The 22285-nt window shown below is 34.5% G+C and overlaps 1 protein-coding gene across 3 annotated transcripts in view; it reads left to right on the forward strand.

Annotated features, from left to right (window-relative positions):
• LOC106877779 (very low-density lipoprotein receptor) overlaps positions 1 to 22285 on the forward strand; it is a 39652-nt gene that overhangs the window by 11373 nt on the left and 5994 nt on the right. For 2 of the 3 annotated variants that reach the window (XR_001410415.2, XM_014926787.2), the window contains exons 3-19: positions 1965 to 2087; positions 2745 to 2861; positions 3447 to 3563; positions 4438 to 4674; positions 5153 to 5272; positions 6590 to 6727; positions 6894 to 7013; positions 7809 to 7931; positions 8399 to 8570; positions 8733 to 8960; positions 9835 to 9950; positions 10743 to 10882; positions 11746 to 11887; positions 12279 to 12431; positions 15177 to 15416; positions 20075 to 20137; positions 21218 to 21438. Coding sequence is in view for 2 of the 3 variants with exons in the window: in XM_014926787.2 (XP_014782273.1) it covers positions 1965 to 2087; positions 2745 to 2861; positions 3447 to 3563; positions 4438 to 4674; positions 5153 to 5272; positions 6590 to 6727; positions 6894 to 7013; positions 7809 to 7931; positions 8399 to 8570; positions 8733 to 8960; positions 9835 to 9950; positions 10743 to 10882; positions 11746 to 11887; positions 12279 to 12431; positions 15177 to 15416; positions 20075 to 20137; positions 21218 to 21438 (2570 nt within the window). In the remaining variant the exon portion in view is untranslated. The remainder of the gene's footprint in view (positions 1 to 1964; positions 2088 to 2744; positions 2862 to 3446; positions 3564 to 4437; positions 4675 to 5152; positions 5273 to 6589; positions 6728 to 6893; positions 7014 to 7808; positions 7932 to 8398; positions 8571 to 8732; positions 8961 to 9834; positions 9951 to 10742; positions 10883 to 11745; positions 11888 to 12278; positions 12432 to 15176; positions 15417 to 20074; positions 20138 to 21217; positions 21439 to 22285) is intronic. The other variant, XM_014926789.2, reaches the window with a different exon arrangement.

Below are 22285 nucleotides of genomic sequence, written 5' to 3' on the forward strand. Positions count from 1 at the left end.
TTAGACCTCGTCCATACTTGTTTGATTTCATTAAAGTGTTTAGTTCTGTTGTTTAGGATTAGGGAAAACCAAAGAAAACTAACCTACAAATAATACCTGTAAAACATTGAGTACTAATTCGGAACAGAAGGCGCTGATTTATATAACTTTCATTGTAAATCTTTCTCAAATATATTTGTTTCTCCATGTAATTTAAATTGCAACATGTTTTATTTTCATCATCATCGTCGTCGTCGTTTAACGTCCGCTTTCCATGCTAGCATGGGTTGGACGATTTGACTGATGACTGGCAAGCCAGAAGGCTACACCAGGCTCCAATCTGATTTGGCAGAGTTTCTACAGCTGGATGCCTTTCTTAACGCCAACCACTCCGAGTGTGTAGTGGGTGCTTTTACGTGCCACCGGCACGGAATTAGCTGATAATAATTAAGCTTTTTTTCTAAGTTTAAATCTCTGTATGTAACATCATTTAGTTGGCTTTGGTTTAAACTAATTGAAAGATGCAACAGTGAATCTCCAGATGGTTTAGTTTTTTGGTGATGGCTATCACCTTGATTTGTGTTCATATTACTGTTAAAAATAGTTGAATCCCTAAGTATGTTGTGTTGTAATAACCTCGTATAGTGCTGTTTCATTCAGTGAGACAATTTTTATTAAGAATGTATCTAGTGTTAACTGAGGTATTAATATTTATTTGCTTTGTCTGTTTTATCTCTGTTAACAAGGATCAGACGGTACTTTGTGCATAGATTCTGAGTTGAGCTAGTTTTACATTATAATTACTTTTAGAAATCTTGTTTTCAGTAAATTTTCGTTTGTTTGTAAAATAGTGTCTAAAGCACTAGTTTCATCTCTATTTCTAGTTTCCTACTAAAAGTAGTCTGTTAGCACACTAATTGTTCTCATTAATTTTCCCCTTTGCTAAATTCTCCATACAGGAGAACATCCTATTTTTCAATTGCCTTTTGTTTGACAAATATAAGCATAGAATAACTTCAGTTTTGTCATGTGCCATATTGTTAATTACCTTAATTTATTGATAGTTCTTTTAGGATGAGTTCAGTCCTTGCCTGTTGTATGAAAGGTGTTTCTAAGCCTGGATGAAGAGATTGGTATATCAGTTTGATTGTTCTCAATGGAATATTTGAGACTAGAGAAACCACCTGGAACCTAGTCTCTTGATGATAATCAACGGTGTTGATGGATGCGGTTTCTATAACTTGACTCATCACCAGTGTATTTTGAAAACTCATGCTGAGCTTAAAATCTGTTCATGCTTTGTTAAAGTAATTCATGTTTTAAGTCCTTCACTCTGAATGCTGTGAGCAGTATTGTATGATAACAAGAAGTTGGTAAGACACTGGCTAAACTTGGTTTTTTGCCTCTCTCTTCATACAGAAGGATTTTTTTTTTTTTTTTTTTTTTTTTTTTCTTCAGTATCTGAACTGAAACTTATTGAAATAGAGTGAATTGTCCATGTTGACAAAACCCATAACAACATAGAACAGTAGTTTCCTGAGAGAGAAATTATCATATAGATGGTATTTAGGGTAAACAACACAGTTTCAGATTGACTGTTGCAACATGATTATAAAAACATACACTAAGAATTTCTCAATAATGCTGAATAGGGGAGATAACAATGTTCGCCCTTGTAGTTGTTTCTCTCAGCACTGTTTTGAAGAAGTTGGTATCTAACACAATCTTCTGTTGTAATAATTTGTTTTCTCATGATTATAACCTAACAATCATTTATTCAGTTGGTAAAAAGACTCTCATCACTTATAGACTCAATGTTTTATTTTCATCAAGAAATAAGTGCATATGCTGTGCACCAATTTTCCCTTTTACAGCAATTGAAGATTCTCTCAGTTTTCATCATCTTCTAGATAAAATTTAGTCATTTCTATATTAAAAGTAATTTATTTAGACAACAATTAAAAAGTTTATTTGTTTATTTACAGTTAACGCAACGTGTGGGCCCACAGAGTCTTCTTGTGACAATGGACAGTGCATTCCGCAAAAATGGGTTTGTGATGAAGAAATAGATTGTAATGACAGATCTGATGAGAACCCTAAAACCTGCGGTGAGTACAGTTTTATGAGTTAACAGAATTTGATGTCTAAGAAAGATATCGGAAGAAGTGATGAGGTTTGATCCTAAGATATTAACGTCTGTACACTGATATGCTGTACTATCTTAAGATTCATGCACATGTATATATACATATATCATCATCATCATCGTCGTCATCGTCGTTTAACGTCCGCTTTCCATGCTAGCATGGGTTGGACGATTTGACTGAGGACTGGTGAAACCAGATGGCTACACTAAGCGCCAATCTGATCTAGCAGTGTTTCTACAGCTGGATGCCCTTCCTAACGCCAACCACTCCGAGAGTGTAGTGGGTGCTTTTACGTGCCACCGGCACGAGGGGCAGTCAGGCGGTAAATACAAACTGTTTGTGTTGATAACAAAGAATATATTGAGTTCTGCAAGCTAAGGAACCTCATCACGACTGATTGATCTGCTGAAGATTTTTTGTTTCACTCTTTAAAAAGAAAAACTTGCTACACTGTGTCTCGGATGCAGAGGAACGTATGATGGACACCGCTGAAACATACTTGATCTGTTGGATCTGGGCTGAGCTGGGGGCAAGATAAACAGCAACAAACTAAATAAGTATCAACTTTATATTTTCTGTACAAAAGCTGAACTCGTTACTTTTCTTTTGATTTTTTAGCTGAACGAAAATGTCCAGATGATCATTTTTCTTGTGAAAATGGTTTGTGTATCACAGTTGACTGGCTATGTGATGGACAAAACGATTGCCCGAATGGATTGGATGAAAAAAACTGTGGTATGTATTAACGTTTTCTGATATTTCTGTCCTCAACCTAGCAAAAACATAATTACAGTGCTTGTCCCAGCTGTTAAAGCCCTAACCCTCTACCCACAATGCAATATTGCTCCCATATCTGAAATTGTGTTGCTGCTATACATCCCTAGCTGTGACCCCTCACTGCCTCCTTTTCTACCACTTCTACAGTGACCTCAGGATCTCTTCTCCCATATTATGTGCATATCCAACCCCAAGCTCCACTTACTGCTACACCTAATCTTTTTTTCTTCTCCATAATGCCATCCCACTTTAATTCTCTCCCAGTCCAAGATTTTCCTGCAGCAATTTGCAATTATTTTGGAGGATGATGAACTGTGGCAATCTCTCCTATATCATAGAGTAGGTCATGGTTACCACCATTACCACCATTTGAAACCAACAAAAAACACTTTTTTTATTCAAATTGTTTCTGTCTGTCTATCTAACTATATATATATAGTGTATATTTATAGAGAGAGAGAAATGTATGTACTATTCATGTACCTATCTACCTGTCTACATCTCTGTTTGTCTTCAACTTACAAATTGTTTTCACTTCTCCAGTTCAAGACAAGTGTCTTGCGAAGGAATTCCGCTGTAGCAATGGTGACTGTATCAACAATGGATGGGTTTGTGATGGAGAAAATGATTGTGTAGATGAGTCAGATGAAAAGGGCTGCGGTGAGTTTTCACTATTTTCATAAAATACTTAAAAATTGTGTTTTTCTGTAATTTTATATTTCTGTCATCCAAAAATAGACATCTTACACCTTGGTCAAGTGTCCACTACTTCAGCCTTAGGCTGACCAATTTCCTTATGAGCAGAATTTGGTGGATGGAAATTGTGCAGAAGAGACCAGTGTGTGCGTGCGTGCGTGCACACACACACACACACACACAGTCCATCTTCCAATGTGACAGAGATTGAATAGTTTGATAGGATCTGATGAGTAGAAGGACTGCATTATGCTTCAGTATTTGTTTTGGCATAATTTCTTTGAATGGATGACTTTCCTAACACCAATATGTGTGTGCGTGTATTAATTTTTACTATTTATAAAGAAAAGTTTGTGATTTCAGACTTTTGGCTCCCTACTTGTCATCAGACTGATGATGGCTGCAAAGCCAAAACTCTGAAGATACGGTCAATCTTTTCTGTGTAAAAATTAATATGTACACTACTAATAAATATTGAGTACTCCTTCAGAGATACTGGGCTCCGTATGATCAGTTAAACTATTGACAGCAGGCTCCAGCATGGCCACTCACAGTCCAGTGACTAAAATTGGTAAATAGATGACAGTGTCTATTATTTTTGCTGTTAAAAAAAAAGTTACAACCTGAAACTGCTGAGCAGCCTTTCGTTGGTTTTTACAAACTGAGTCCAGATTCCGATTCAGTCAGCTTTACTGTTCATCCTTTCAAGGACAATAAAACAAGTACCAGTTGAGTACTGGGCTCAGTATAATTAACTTACTCCCTTCCCTTACAATTGCTGACCTTGTGCTAAAATTAGAAGCCATTATTACAGACCTGATATTTTCCTTCTTTTCAGAACCTCGTACATGCCAGCCTGACGAATTTGAGTGTGACACTCATACTTGTATAAATCCAAGCTGGATATGTGATGGGGACGGAGACTGTTCTGACAATACGGATGAAAATAACTGTACTACAATCAGCAATGAATGTACAAGTCTAGATTTTATTTGCAAAAATGAAATTTGTATCACTAAATCCTGGAAGTGTGATGGTGATGAGGACTGTCTAGATGGAAGTGATGAGGTCGATTGTAAGTATTTTCACTGAAATTTTTGTTTTGAGGGTTTGGGGTTGAAGCAATAGTCTGTGGTTTTTGCTGCAAGGGTCAGGTAGGCTTATATGGAGGTGACATTAGATCAGTCAATCTGAAGAACAGAAACTGTTGCAGTGGAAAAGAGAAAGAGTGAGTAAAGTAATTAGAACAAATTAGGATCCGTGTCATCGAAAAATCTGACAAAATTATAGTAAATTACTTTATTACACATAAGTATATTAACTTACTTTTCTGATCTTGCTGTTCTGAATATAGTTACATTCTTGGAACGGGGAAAATAAAAATAACATTTAGTTTTTGTGCTGTAATGCACACGCATAATTTTTAGGGAAAATTTCATATTATACCTGAATAATCACTTTGTGTGTGCACATATATATATTGATGGCAGTGTTTGTGTGTATATTGACTTATAGAGAGTAATTAAATGTTGAGCATCTCGTATTCATTTCAGGTACGCACACCTGTGATAATGACCATTTTCTTTGTGAAGAATCAAAAGAATGTCTTCATAAACTACTTAAATGTGATGGTTCTGTTGATTGCGAAAGCGGTTCTGATGAAAAAGATTGTGGTGAGTTGCTTTTTCTCCTTTTTGATTTTGCAAATTCAATTTGTTAAACTCTGCTGCTCATATTTCACTCTCTTCATCTTGTGACATTTTCTTCTCATTTATTCCTTCTCCATTCTGCTTTCTCTCTTGTTCATCAACTTAACCACTTCTTGCTACAATAACCCTCTACTTATATATATATATATATATATATATATATATATATATATATATATATATATATATATATGTGTGTGAATGAATGATTATTTTACATCTGTTGTTTCCATGCTGGTGTAGTTTAGACAAGTATCAAACATCATTTCATTACCATGTTGATTCCTCTCATTACACACAGTATTATCCAACTGAATATAAACTGTCCAATACTGTTGTTCTGTATGTCATTATGGCAGAACACCTATTTGTGATAACAGTATATTGTTGTTATTGAAAGTTCCATGCTAAATAGCTCAGCTGTGTGACTCACAGTCAGGCGTATTTAGTCATATTGATTTCAAATTTTGGCACAAAACCAGCAATTTTGGGGAGGGGATGAATCAATTACATTGAACCAGTATATAACTGGTACTTGTTTTATCAACCTCAAATGGCAAAGTCAACCTTAGCAGAATTTGAACTCTGAACTTAAAGACAGACGAAATACCACTAAGGATTCTGCCAGTTTGCTGCCTTAAGGCATATTTCATAATATTAATTTATTAAATATAATTACATTATACAATGTATTAACCACCTTCACTTTTGTTTGTGCAACCACTTGGAAAGTAGAATAACATGCAACAATGAATAAATGGTGTCTCAGAACTGTGAGAGCAATTAAGTGAAATGATATTGATTCAAACTTGTGTGTGTGTGAGTTACTAGTCAAGTTTTGCATTTGTTTCTTTATTATGTGTCTTTATTGTTTGTACCCATTCCTTAAATATATAGATATATATAGAGAGTTAAACACATATACATGCACACACGTTTTCGTGTTCATGGCTAATTATCCAATCTAATGATGACCATCTTCTGCTTCATTTGTGGATCCTGTCATCACTGTACATCCCAGTCCTTAATTCACAGCTTCTGTCACAGGTGGGGCATGGTTGAAGAGTCCAGCCATGTGTCTTCTGATAAGGCTGCATCTGCTTCTTTTCCATATTTTCAACACTTCTTTTCTGGCAATGACTTTTAGACTTTTGAAAGCTTGGTTGGTTGGTGTGTGTGTGTGTGTGTGTGTGTGTATGGCTATTAAAACAAAAATGTATTTCTTAAGTAATTGCTTGTTTCTTGTTTTATTCTATCTTGGAATTTTGAATTTCCTTTTAGGCTCCTCGGGAAATACATGTACAGATAGAACATTTGATTGTTATGGTGATAAAAAGAAATGTATTCCATGGAATAAAGTGTGTGATTTCCGTAATGATTGTGGCAACTGGCAAGATGAAAATGATGAATTATGTCAGGGTAAGTTATTTTGACTCAGCAAATTCTTTTATTTGACCCAACAATACAGACAGCACCTCCTCATGGTTTCTTCACATCTCAATTGTTTATTGTCGTTTAGATTCAATAGAATTCAGCTAATCTCAATCAAGATAACCAACATCTAAAATATATTTTATTTTTACAGAAAAATACCCCTGCAAAGATGATAATGGTGGATGTCAACAACAGTGCATTTCTTTGCGTCATATGCACCGCTGTGATTGTTTGGCTGGTTATAAGCTTGTTGGCAACTCCTCTTGTCAGGGTAGGTCTTGTTGCTATGATGGTTTGCTTTCAACCCTGCTTTCTCTATAATGTATATTTATATAGTCTGAAGACAGAGGAATGAAACTCTGTGTGTCGAGATAAATATATAACAGAATGTTTCGTATTGCTACTGATCATACCACAAACTCTAATTTCACTTCTACAATAAATGTCTAGATTCTACTTTTAATGTCGGGTACTTTTCCTTGTAGTAAACTTAAATGTGCATATAAACGTGTGTGTGTGTGTGTTCATCCATTTAACATCCATTTTTACATGTTTGCATGGGTTGGATGGAATTTATTGAGGCAGATTTTCTGCAACCAGATACTCTTCCTGTTGCCAGCCCTTGCCTGTTTCCAAGTAAGGTAGTATTTCCCCATGGATGAGCATGTTTTTGCCGAATGTTGAAAATGAATGACATGACTAGTAAGACTAACGTTCATCTACCAAGCATTGTCAAGACAAGGAGAGACAAACATACGCATACATACATACATACATACATACATATGTATGACAGACTTCTTTCTGTTTCTGTTGACCAAATCCATGTTCAAGTTTTTGGTTGGCCTGGGGCTATAGTAGAAGAAATTTGCTGAAGGTACCATGCAGTAGGACTGAACCCAAAACTATTTGGTTGGGGAAGCTAACTTTTTAACCACACAGCTACCTGTGTGTGCATGTGTATACACACACACACACACACACACACACTCACACACATGTATGTATATAATTGCATATGCTTCCTATTTTAATGTAGCCTTGTTTTTGTTTTTTTCTCTTGTAGATGTAGATGAATGTGAAATCTTTGGAACTTGCTCCCAATTATGTGAAAACCATATTGGCTCCTACAAATGTAGTTGTCTACAAGGTTATGAGCTTCATGATCGAAATTCTTGCAAGACAGTTGGTAAGGATTCAAATATTTTTTTTCATATTGTTACTGTTTATTTCTACATTTATTGTTTATTGAAGCATAAAAATTACTGGTGGGGGGTTTAAGGGGCATAATAATATTTTGTGACACCTCTTTACCCTGAAATGAACTTTTGTCTCCCTTCAGAGCCAACTAAATAAGTATAGACAAAGTATTGGGGGTTGATAGAATCAAGCATATACTCCATGTTGGTGCCCCAGCATGGCCTGCTATTCAATGACTTCAGTAAAAGAATAAAGATATTTGATTTTGATACAGATTTTTAAAGTTATGTTATATGTAGTTATTTTCAATTTTATCCTTTAAAATATTTAATAGTGTAACTTTCATAAATAGATTTTTGAATCTCTTTATATCACATTTAGATGAGGTATAATCATATTTTAAAAATATCTTTGAATTTCAGAAACATTGAAATGTTTTTCTGTTAATATTTGTAGGTCCTCGGCCTTGGTTGATTGTGTCGAATAAGGCTGACGTGCGTAAATTACAGCTTGGAACCCATAAATACAAACTAATACATTCAAAAAGTGACAATGCCATTGCTCTTGACTTTGACTATTCAGAAGGGATGGTTTACTGGACTGACATTACTCAAGAAAAGATTTTGAGGTCAGTTCATTTATGAATCTTGTTTAGTAGATATTCCAAAGTTTGCTAAAACTCTTCATTGACTTGATAGCTACAGACTTGAAAATATTATCAAAGAATCCAAATACTTATTGTTTTTATTGATAAATATTCTTATGTGAAACTGATTCTAATTAATTGCAGAGCTCCATTTGATGCAGATGATGCAGTGAATTCATCGGAAACAGTTATTGGAACTGGCCTGAAACATCCAGATGGCTTGGCTGTTGACTGGATCCACCACAATGTCTACTGGACTGATACAGGATTGACAAAAATTTTTGTAGCAAATAAATCAGGGCATCATGTTAAGACATTGATAGAAGAGGGACTTCGTGAACCAAGGGCTATAGCTGTTGATCCTAAAAGAGGGTAATTTTGTTTATTATTTATTCATTAGTATTAATTATTGTTATTGTTGCCACCACAACCATCATTACCTCTTTATCAACTATTTTGATTATTTCTCAAACCATCCTAATTTCAAAGTGTTTGGCAATTGAGGATTATTTGTTGAACAAGAATGAATTTTGAAAACTTCAAAGCGCTTAGAACAATTTACAGTCTAAAGAATCACAATGAAGAACAGCAGCTGCTCTTATTATTGGTGAGGCTGTTGATGGATTCAAATTAAATAAGACTTATTTATAAAACATAGCTTAAATAACTCAATCATTTTCTGAATTGTTAGACACGGGAAACAAAAAGAGAAAACAAACTAAAATGTTACTTGAAATACCTGAGTTGAAATTTGGAAGTTCATTTAAAAAATTTTGTTTTATAAATGATTGTTTTAGAACTATAAAGAAACATTTTGTCAGTTTTGCCCTGATATTTCCAAAGTTTGCCCAATGTTGATAGCTGCAATGTTTTGTCTGAACATTATTTTAAAAATCTGATATTTTCACAAATTATAATTGAAGAATAATACATTCACAAATGGCAAGTTTCTAAAGATTTGTTATTTGATGGTCAAAGGACAGATTTTGGAAGTTTAGTATCTCAGAAAACCAGTTACTTAGTCATTCTTTAAACCCCATCAACTGAGGCCACTCACCACCCCACCCCTAATCTTAAAATACCTGCTGTATATTTTATGGACCCTCTACTACTTGTGTATTTGATTATTCTGCCTTTTTAGTATCAATTCATGTTGTAACTAATTTTCTAACACAAATTACTTTAAAATAAACGATATTTTGTAATAATGTTTAAATAGTAGATTAAATGTTAAATTTTTTTTCAGTTGGTTTTATTGGACTGATTGGGGATATCCAGCTTCAATTCAAATGTGTGGCATGAATGGAAAACATTCACGAAAAATTGTAGTAAATATACAGTGGCCAAATGGTTTAACAATAGGTAAGGATTGATTTCTAAATACATCTGTTTCTTATCTAAATTTATGTTTGGGCCAGTATTAGCACAGACTGTAATATTGTTTTCACAGGGGAAGACTAAACCGCGGATTAGCATTTTTTAACTCTTTAGCATTTAAACTGATCATATCTGACCCGAATATGCTTTTATTTTTTCATTCTAACCAGCCAGATCCAGCCTGTCACACCTATCCTTCAATACTATTCTAAAAATAGACAATCACATCATCAAAATTTCAAAAGTACAAAATAATGAGTGATTAATTAAAAACAATCTGAATGAAAAAACATTACATTTGACAGAATAACTTGTATGGCTAAAGCATTGTCAGCTATTTGACAAGTCAGAACTTGTGGCTGGTTCATAATCTGTTGCTGGATTTGAGACTCAAAATAAAAGATTAAACAGCATTTCATGCAGCAGTAGGCTGGTTTCACTCTAAACAAATATCTATTCACTATAGAAATCTATTTATCTTCTTTATATAAATATATCAATTTTATTGTCATATAGTTACATAAATCTCCCTTATTTATATAAATCTATTTTCTTTTCACTGCCTGTATACATTTATCATCACATCTGTTTTATCTTTCATATCTAAATATATCTATTTAATCAACAAAAGTTTGCAAAAAAAAAAATCTATTTTATATTTTCTATTTATATAACTCTCTTATCTTAGCTATTTATATCAATCTATTTTATCTTCACTGTCTATAAATATGTAAATAAGTAAATCCGTAATGCAACACATATTATATTTTGGAACAGATTATGAAAATCAAAGATTATATTGGATTGATGCCAAGTTAAGAAAAATTGAAAGCTCTAATCTGAATGGGGGTCAGCGTATAACTATTCTCAGCAGCCGAAGATATATTTTGTTCCCTTTTGCTATAACCGTTTTCGAGGTATGTAATATGGCATCTTTTGTTATATCAGTGGTTCACTTATTTATTTGGCCTCTCTCTCTCTTATATCAGTGGTTCACTTATTTATTTGGCCTCTCTCTCTCTCTCTTATATATATCATCATCGTTTAACGTCTGCTCTCCATGCTAGCATGGGTTGGACGATTTGACTGAGGTCTGGCGAACCAGATGGCTATGCCAGGCTCCAATCTGATTTGGCAGAGTTTCTACAGCTGGATGCCCTTCCTAACGCCAACCACTCTGAGAGTGTAGTGGGTGCTTTTACGTGTCACTGGCACGAAGGCCAGTCAGGCAGTACTGGCAACGACCATGCTCAAAATGGTGTATTTTATGTGCCACCTGCACAGGAGCCAGTCCTGCGGCACTGGCAACGAACTCGCTCGAATGTCTTTTCACACGCCACCAGCACAAGTGCGAGGAAGGTGATGCTGGTAATGATTACGCTCAAATGGTGTTATTTACTTGCCACTGGCGTGGAAGCCAGACTAATTTTTACAGTTGCACATCATCGTTCCCAATAACCAATGAAGCATGAAATACAAACTGAGGGGTCCTCCATATAATATAGAATCTTAAATAAAATCAGGTCAGTTACAGCTGTTCATCATAGATTTGCTGGGTCATTAAAAACTTGGGGTTAAAAAGCAACAAGGAAGTAGAGAATTGGGCCTGCAATTTTTTTTTTCTCCTCTTTATCAGTTTGGTAAAACTGAAGTAGACAAGTTCATGTTACCTTGCTCAGTAAAACTAAGTCTGATTTGAACTTATGAGCTTGTTGTTAGTAGTCCATCAACTTAATGTTGCATGTGGTGGTTAATTAAATTTGCTTGTTTATTTCATTAGGATACTCTGTATTGGACTGATCGTAACAGTGAATCAATTTGCCAAGCAAATAAATTTACTGGAGAACATTTTGAAAGATTAGGGCTACAACTTCGTGAACCAATGGACTTACATGTCTATCATCATACACGACAACCTTCATGTAAGTAGAGTTAATGCTTAAAACAGTAAAATTGATTTAATTTACAAGATTGGTGAAAAAGTGAATGATGCCTTGTATTGTTTAGTTTGTTTCTATATTTTTTAGGTTCAAATTCTTCTCAGAGTTGTCTTCAACTTTCATTCTTCCAATGTTGATAAATTAAGTACCAGTAATAACTGTGGTTCACTTAACATTTGCTCCAAAATGTATATTTGTGTTTCTAGACTAGAAAATAATGTTTAGTGAAATACATTGCTATTTTTCATTTATTATTTATATTAGAAAATTTTCATGAAATCTTATCTTTTTCTGTTGATGGTAGCCATCTATATTGTATCTTGTTTTTCTTTTCTTTTTTTTTTTATGTTTGTGTGTTTTTTCCCACATGAAGCTACAAGTCACTGTGGCCCCAATAATGGTGGATGTGCACATTTATGTTTGCCTGACCCTCACGACGATGGAGATACAACGTACACATGTGTCTGTGCTGATGGTTATATGTCATTAAGAAACGGACGTGAATGTGTTCACCAAGGTCCTTTTGGTAAGCACACTGCAACCTTATAAAGCTAATCTTCAAAAATGTGAAATATGTCTTTACTAAGTATGTTTACTAAATTCAATCTGTCTCCCTCATTCTCTTTGTCATACTTTCAAATCTGAGCATAAAGACTAATTTGTAAGGGAGCATGAAGCACATCTGAAATGTGATCATTGATAAAAAGAAAATTAACTTCAAATATAATCATGTTTGATATAATCTGAGAGAGAAACTGTTCCATATATATGTGTGTGTGTGTGTGTGTGTGTTAGCTCAGGTCACATCTCATTACCTAAAGTTTCAGAGTGGATAAAGATGCTTAGTGGTAAAAGCTCCAGTATGATCATTTTATACATCAAGGATGTATTTCTAATTGAACTGGTGCTCTGTGCACCAACCATCCTGGTTGCTGCCTCTGGTCATGAAACTGTGTGAAGTAGAACATTATATACAGTGTGTGTATATGTGTAAAGGAAGACTCTTCATAGACAATGGTACATTGATGTAATTATCTCAGGGGAAGATATTTTGACCTCTGGTTGTATAACTTCATTAAGTTGTAGCAACATTTGTATTTGTGCTTCTACATTGAAATCCTGAAGTCAGTTTATGCTAGGAAACCTATATTGGAATTCTGTCACACCAGATTATCTCTGCTTTTCAGTTGTCTTCATAAACAAAGTACTAATGACCATTTTCAAACCTTATTTTTATTGCTAAGGCAAAGAGCTGGTAGAATCGTTATAACAAGCAAAATGCTTACTAATATTACACTTTTATATTCTGATTTCAAATGCCACCGAGGTTGACTTTGCCTTTCATCCTGTTGGGGTTGATAAAATAAGTCCCAGTCATGTACTGGGGTCAATGTAATCAAGTATTCCACTCCCCACAAATTCCTGGCCTTGTGCCTATATTATTGTTATCATTACATTTTAGTTTGGGTTTAAATATTCTTTGTTTCATATACTTTGGCTTGTATTATTGTTTTTGCTATCTTCTTCCTGTCTTTCACCAATTTTCCCTAACCCTAACTCACAACAATATTCCAAAGATCACACCTACTTCCATTCCTACATTTTTTAATCTTGGACTTTTTTTTTTTTTTTTTAATAACTACTAATTTCCTTATTTTACCACAGCAATGCTTTAAATTTTCTTTTGAAAGCAATTTTATCATACTGCAGCTATTAAATCATCATTATTATCATCACCATTGTCATCATCATGATGTTTACATCTATATTTCTGAATAGTTTTCACCATTAACATGTTTTTCTATCTCTTCCTAATCTTTCCATCCATAATTTGCCTTCTACTCCACTATCAAACACTCCTCTGGTTGATTCTACACCAAATTGGTGGACTTTTGTTTCTGTTTTTTTAACTAATGGATGATCCCAACATTAAAATCATTTACTAACTGCTGCACCAAATCTACCAAAGTTAAACAAAATAAAACAAATCAAAGATTCTGACTCCCTAACTTCACTGACTTCCCAACTCACATTAATTCCAGTTTCTGTGAATGAAATAGTATATCTACATTATTTAGTGTTTCCTTTCATTTTTAAGACTAATATGGTTTAAGGAAGTTGCGTTTTGTGCTCCCCCCTCCCCCCAAAGCATTTCAAGTAACTAAATAGAGTCCCCCTAATTGGCTCAGCCTTTATTAACTGTCCAATTCCATAAACTGCCCTTGCAATCCTGCCACAGCCACATAAGCTGCCCTCAAAAAGTTGTACTGAAACATTTAGCTTCCAAATAACAGATTTTTTGAACATGGAAATTAATGTTGTTTTCTTTAGAATGAAAATGTAGTTTCATTATAATTTGTGTTGATGGGAATTGTTTCCAAAGACTTTCCCTGTATCTCGTGATACGTTAATATGGGTATAAACTATTATTAAAAATATTTTCTAACCCATATTAGAAACCTTTGTTTAAATTGTTAGAAATCCGAGTTATGTTCTGTAAGATGTATATTATTTGAAAGATTTCATACACAGGCACTCACTCACTCTCTCTCAAATACACACACACATACACATAGGGGTTAAGCTGTGGGGCCTAAAAATTGAATTTTGTTTCACTAAGCTGAATGTTTTTATAACTTTATATAAATTAAAATTTATGTATATCCTAATTAATAAATTTATATTAAATGTATGCATTTTAATTTACTTGCTTGCATTGTCAAACCTAATTTACAAATAACTGTCTCTTTAAGAAATGTTTTTGATACTGTTACTATGTTACAAAGATGAATTTTTCTTAGTTCTTGTATGTGTAAGAGACAGAGGTCTCTTGTAATGAAAAGTCATAATTTTTGTTTCCAAATTCTTCTCTCAATTGTATTGAATTTGATACTAGTTTATAAATCATGTGTGGTGTATATAGAAAGTGACTCAAAGAGTGGAAGGAATTTTATGGCAGGAGGAAGAAGAGGAGAAATAACATTTGAGGTGGTACTGTTCTTTGGAAAGAGAGAGAGAGAGAGAGAGAAAGACTCTTGGTGTTGAAGGAAAACTAAATTGCGAGAAGTTATAGTGTGCAAAAATTATTATGTCTCTGTCTTCCTCATGGCATGAAATATATTCCACTGTTGAGAACTCTCTATATATTCTTACAACTCTAGCTTCCTCAGAATCCACTGTTCTACAAATATATATATATATATATATATATAGTTGCAGTGGTGTGTCTTTTAATATATCTTATTGATTTTTATATTTTAATGCTTTACAGATATTGCTGCTAACAGTTCAACTGTACTGACTAAATCTAATGTTTCTCTTACATCTAATACTACTACTACTACTACTAGTACTACTCCTCCTTCTCCTCCTCCTATTAAAATAAATGATTCCACTACTGTTACTACTCCTCCTACCACCACTTCTATTATTACTCTCCATCCTCTTAAAGAAAATAACACACATACCCAACCAGCGACTGCTGTTACTAACATCTCTACTCTCTCTAATGGTGAGCTTTTACTTTCCTATGATCTTGCTGTAAATATTGTCGTCTTCATTGTCGTTATCTGGTAGATTTTGTTTTTCTATTTAAAAATGTTCCGTTTGGTGGGTGGAAGGGAGACAAATATAGTTTGGCACACGAACAACTCTATTCCTTTTCTAAATACTCCCCAATTCAATTTTTAAATGATTTGGATTTTAAAGTTGTTCCCCTTGCTTCATTGAAATTAACAAGATCTAATTAGAAGAAATTTTGATGAATTAAACTGTTTCGCCTCACTGTATAAAGTAGTTTCACCTGCTTAACTCAAGTTTTGTAATAAGATCTCCTGCTGCTGCTGCTTATTTCATTGTATGTTTAAAATAATTAACAGTCACCTTATTTAACTGCTTGATTTTTGTATTATATTAAATTAAACAATAAAATGAGCATTTCATTAAATTCTCCATGTTTTGGGCCTAACAACCCCAGTTGGTTTGTGAATGTCTAAAGTGGTTTCTTCTATCATATGAAACATTTAAATTAAATTGACCAATATCCTCCTATCTTTACCTGGTCACTAGCCAAATCCATCTTCTGTATTTAAAAGAGAATATCTATAAATTTCAGGCGCTTCCCTCCCCCCCCTCCTCATTTTGTATAAACACTATGATCGACTTTCATACTGAAAGTAAGTAACGTGGTTATTGCGTCATTAGCACTAGACATTTTTTGTTGAACATCACAGCTAATGTTTACTGTGTGATGTGGCTGGTGTGAATGAGCAAACAAAACCCTCTGTTTATATACATGCATCATCATCATCATCGTTTAACGTCCGCTTTCCATGCTAGCATGGGTTGGACGATTTGACTGAGGACTGGTGAAACCGGATGGCAACACCAGGCTCCAGTCTGATTTGGCAGAGTTTCTACAGCTGGATGCCCTTCCTAACGCCAACCACTCAGAGAGTGTAGTGGGTGCTTTTACGTGTCACCCGCACGAAAACGGCCACGCTCGAAATGGTGTCTTTTATGTGCCACCCGCACAAGCCAGTCCAGGGGCACTGGCAACGATCTCGCTCGAAAATCCTACAGGAGCCAGTCAGGCGGTACTGGCAACGGCCACGCTCAAAATGGTGCATCTCATGTGCCACCCGCACAAGAACCAGTCCAGGGGCACTGGCAACGATCTTACTTGGCTTGCCGGGTCTTCTCACGCACAGCCCATTTCCAAAGGTCTCGGTCCGTAGTCATCGCCTCGGTGAGGCCCAATGTACGAAGGTCTTATATAGATATACATGCATTTATATGTAGGTAGATAAGCAGACAGAGAGAGAGTCATCTGAACTGGTCTCCTGTTTTAGCTTATTTACAGCTGTCATACAAATTGCTCAGTTATTTTCATGCGAGGCTAATTATATTTAATGTATATTAAGATCTTCACAGTTCATTCAGATATCTTTGTATTTCTGAAAGAATAAGGGTCTTCTCTAACTACTGACCCTGGATACTTCCTCTCCTGGGGGTAGTTTTTATGATAGACCACCAGGAACCTATGCACTAGGTCTCCTTATTCAATATTGTCCAAAAAAAAAAAAAAAGCAAGGGCCAAAAAGTCTTTGTGCCAATGTTGTTACAGAACAAAAAAAATCCCAAACAAATCCAAAAGATTTCTTTTGACGATTTTGCCAATCTTTGTCTTGTGGGTAACCCTTGAAATATGAAAGGCAAAATCAGCTCTAGTGAGATTTGAACTCGCAACGTAAAGGAACAAAACTGATTACTATGATATTGATTTCAGCTTGTCATATGTATTAGCATCATTGAATGGTTGGTACCATATCTGTAGAGAGTGGCTGGTACCACAATTGTAGAGTGTGAATGGTTAGTACCTCAGCTATAGAAAACAGTTGGTTCCATAGATAAGTGTTATAAATCTAAAAGTTATCAGGGGACAACCATAATGTGTTGATGGAAACTTACTGTTTTTCAGTTAACCTTTTTTTTCTAGAAATTTTTACCATAATTACATAAACAAACTTTAAGTTAGTTCACATATATTTATAACATAGTTTGACTTCTAAAGGCATAATCACTGTAATTTGCCTTAGAGAAAATTTCTTGCTTATGGTAAATGTATAAACACAGCAGCTCAATGGTGCCCTCTCTAGGACTCCTAAATGCATTTCTGGGTGATTAGGCCTTCTTCAGTAGAGGACACCAAAGAGAGATGGCTCTCAACTGATTAGAATGTTGTCATAGCCTTTATATAACAGCACTGTCAGTAGCAATGACTTACTGCATGATTACAACAAATGTATCATCTTAATAGTAGAAGCATGAACAGTCTTGAGAAATAAAATGTTTCTGACTGAAGTATATTTCTCATCACTGCAACAACAAATGTAGAATTAAATATTAAGTTAGGAACAGGAAATTTGAATGCTTGCTTCGCAATCTTTCATTTTCTAAATCCATATTCATTGTTTTGTAACCTTAGAATACATAATATCTACCTAACCTACAGATGAGCCTTGTATTCTGAACAAAGCTTTCCTTTCTATTCCAATACCTTAATTGATTATCAGTTGGTGGTGATTGATTAGCTGGTCATTCCATAGATCAATATTCTATCAATGAGGCATTCATCATTGATTCACTCAAGAGTTTTTTTTTTTATTGGATCTCTCTCTTTCCCTTCCTCTCCCCTCTCTCTCTCTCTCTCTCTCTCTCTCTCTCTCTCTTTCTCTCTCTTTCTCTCTCTCTCTCTCTCACACATACACTCAAATACTTTATGATACACATAAAACTGTATAGGATAATTGCTATGGTGACGGATGTACTTATGTTTAAACCAGGCAAATGATGAGTATGATGATGATGATGGTGTTATTTTGATGATGATGATGATGATGATTACCACTCCTTATTTTTTCTCTCTCCAAACTTCTTTCACAAGACATTTCAAGAACCACAATATTCAGGAGGTGCCACCTGAAAGCTGAATGTGTAATAAAGGCCCTCAATTATACTTTATTATTTCAAATTTAGAATAAACTTTGTCTCTTGAGTTCCTTATACAGAGTGCAATTAATAGCCCAGCCCTAATTCATCACTTTCTAGAAAGGGACATTATACTCTCAAGTATGGAAGAAGAGTTAATATTGTTTTTAGCTACATTGTACCTGTAATTGAAGAGTCCAACATTATTATAGACTGTCTGTGAGATACTCAGTGACTTATTATATGTTAATTTAATACAGTAAGGATCAATCAATGGTACCTGCTTACAGTTGAGTAGACTATGCCATTAGCATTTAAAATGCCTTGGCACATGAATTGTGCTAAGCTCAAATATATTACATATGTCGATAAGATAGAAGCAGTTTGAAACTAAGTTAGGAACCCAGCTTCACTGAGGACTTATCACCATATCAAAGCATTTAATAATAATAATAATAATGATGATGACAACAACAATATTAACAAACTCTGATTTTGGAGTGACATACTTATTTCAGCCAAATAGTTATTTTACTTGGCCAAAAAATTTTCCTAAAAATTTGTCAGGCCAACATTTATAAAGTCCAACATATCGATAGAGAATTGATACATACTATTCAATCTCTACTATTCTTTAATCAATGCAGAATAGGCTTTGTTGGACATTAGTTCATATTAGAGGTTATATTTTAGAGACATTGGCACTCTAATAGAGGACAAAGATTTTTCATCTACACTGAATTTAAGGATTTACCAAAGTTAATGGGAGGCAGAATTCCTAGCACAGCTTTTTAAAACAAGTCTTAAAGAAAGAGAATGTGTATATATATATATACACACATATATACATACATACGTGTGTATACAGGTGCATGCATATACATTGGAGTTCTTTCAGTTGCCCTTTAGCAAATTCATTGACAAGGCTTTATGAGACACTTGCCCCAAACTGCATGGCTCATGGCTGGAAAGCAAACTTGTTAGCCAAGCAACTCTATGTAGGCCTGTGTCTCTATATTAATGTTTGACATTATTTGGATAAACAACTGAACATTGAAGAATCCTTCAATACTTTATAAGTAGAGATGTTTATGAGTTTCTTTCAAGGACTTTGAAGTTTTGACTTAGCAATCATCATTAGACCAGAACTCCAGGGCAACTGTCATTTTCTTGGAAAGAAATGAAGACACACAGCTACACAAACAAACATGGACAGATAGTTAGATAGAAACATAACATATGAGTCTTGTTCTTCTGATTCTTCTAAAATGATGGTTGCTCTGAATAAGAGATTAAATAGTGACAACCAGTCAAGATTGTGCTGGCATGGAAATTGTTCGTAAAATGATGATGTGTGTGTGTGTGTGTGTGTGTGTGTGTATATATATGCACACTTTTTACCCCTAGAGTAAACATGAATTTACTGTTCCATCATAACAAGGAAACTTTTGGAAAATTTTGATTTAATTTATTTCTAAAAGCAGAAACCTAAATGAATTGTTGTGACTGTTAATTATAGAAATTTCAAACTGCATGGGTGTTTCAAGTAGTAACTGTTTAATTTATTTAATTTTTTTTTTTTTTTTTTTTTTTTTTAAATAAAATATGCATGTAATTATCATGTTTGTCTATTAAGAATAGGTTTGTTGTATATTTTATTTAATTTCCTTTTTATTACAGATTCAGGCAATACCATTCAATCTGTTACAAAACCATCACATACAACAACTTCAAAGTCACGAGGTAATCATTTTTGGCCTTCAAATTGGTTAATAGAATTGCTTCTGTCCTCTTCTGGAATTTCTTTTTATTTACACCTGACACTGATGCCTAAAATTTCATATTGGTTTCAAATTTTGGCACAAAGTCAGTATTTTGTGGGGGAGGGGGCATGCTTTGATTACATCAACCCCTGTTTTTAACTGGGACTTATTTTATCTACCCCCAAAAAGATGAAGGGCAAAGTCAAGTTTGGCAGAATTTGGACTCAAAATGTCGACACGGACCACACAATGCTGCTGCTGCTAAGCATTTTGCTCCATGTGCTAACGATTCTTCCAGTTGATCACTTTACTAAAATGTCTTATTAACATGTTTACTTAATATGGATGTTTCAACTCAGAATCGATGTTGCTCAAATACTGGCATTTAGGTTTTCCTCAAATCAAAACTAAAGTTAATGCATGTCACTCTCACACATATAGTGTGTCCTTCATCTCTCATCTTCAATGGAAACCTGTCCAGCCATTTGAGAAGATTACCTTGCTTGGGACCAGGTGAGGGCTGGCAGCAGGAAGGTCGCCTCAACCAATTCTCTCTGACCCATGAGAACATGGCTGAGCGGACAATGGAAAGAAGAAAAATGAACAAAAATAAATTTGAAAATAATGTACATGCCACACAAGCAGAACCCAGTCATGGTTGTCAGACAATTTCTGTGACTGCATCACCCCTAAACATCTGGCCCCCTAACTCCACAGACTGGAACCCCCTTCATTATTATTGTGTGGGGTGCAGTTGAGTGAGAGCCTTGTAACACCAAAGATGAACTGAAGGCAAGGATTATGGCAGCATTGACCAACTTAAACCAGGAGACCATCCAGAAGAGTCGCAGGAGTCGTCTGGAGGCTGTGGCTGAAGCCAATGGCGATTTTATTGAATAAATTTACTCTTTAAGTATTTCAAGATATTTTTATGTAATTTTGGTAAATCTTTCTGTTAAAAATGTGATGTCAGTGTTATTTTCATTTTTGAGACGACAGTTTTTTCTCTGCTCCCCTTGATATGCATGTAATATTTACATCTATTTTCTGTTGTGTTTAGGTATCGTACCCAGTACTCGTACACTTGTTCGATCAAGTACAATTACTCCAACAACACCTGGGGATAATCAGTCAAATTCTGATTCATCAATCACTCAAGCATCAACAGGAAATAGCTTAAATCAGACAACCCCTGTTGTTATTCAAAAACCGAAAGAAACTGGCAAAATCACAGGAATTGTTACAACAGTTCTGATTTTAATATTGATTATATTAATTGTGGTAAGTTTTACGTCCCTTTAACAGTTTTTTACCCCTCCTTTCACTCCTTATATTTGTCTCGTTCTACTCATTATGTTTGGGAAATTAACATGATTTATATAATCAACTTAGAAAATGGATTTTTACTGGAGTGACTAAACTGAATGTTTTATTATGTTATTAAATGTCTGAGTTCAGCTAATGTTAATAACACCACCACTGAGACATGGGTGAATCTGGTGTCACTGTTTTGGTTTTTATGTACACAATCAGGAAGGAATAAGACTCCTGATGACAACTAATCAAGCATAAACTAGCAGGAAATATTTAAGTTAAAATATTTAAGTTAAAATGCTATTTTTCAAGATGCAGAGTTTTACATGTTCTATAAAATATTATCAAAATAAAAATGCTTCATTTTGAGGGTTAGCCAAGAAGCCTGTTAGCCTCATTTAAATAATTACAAACAGTAAACCTCAGGAAAACCTGAGGATGTCATCGCTGTAAAGTTGTGTAGAATTGGTTTTTCTCTCTTGATTAAATCCTTTTAAAATGATTTGGTGAGACAAGAAACAATGAAGTTTTACTGCATTTTTGGCTTTGATATAAAATATATCTTTTTACAACTGTTCACTACTTTACAAAAGCTACATCAGCTAAGCAAATGGCCTTCCTTGAACGCATTAGAAGCATTATAACATACTCAGAACACTATTTCAGAAAATTACCCCCATTCTCTTTGAGCATATAAAAGACAAATTTAGCTGGGGCAAAATGAGTAAACTGATATAAGGTAAATTTATGTCTCTTCTGTTCTCCTGAATTACATTTGAAAACAGATTCCTACATGTCAATATCCATTGTTAGA

Source organism: Octopus bimaculoides, chromosome 13 (assembly GCF_001194135.2).
Source record: "Octopus bimaculoides isolate UCB-OBI-ISO-001 chromosome 13, ASM119413v2, whole genome shotgun sequence".
Lineage (NCBI taxonomy): Eukaryota > Metazoa > Mollusca > Cephalopoda > Octopoda > Octopodidae > Octopus > Octopus bimaculoides.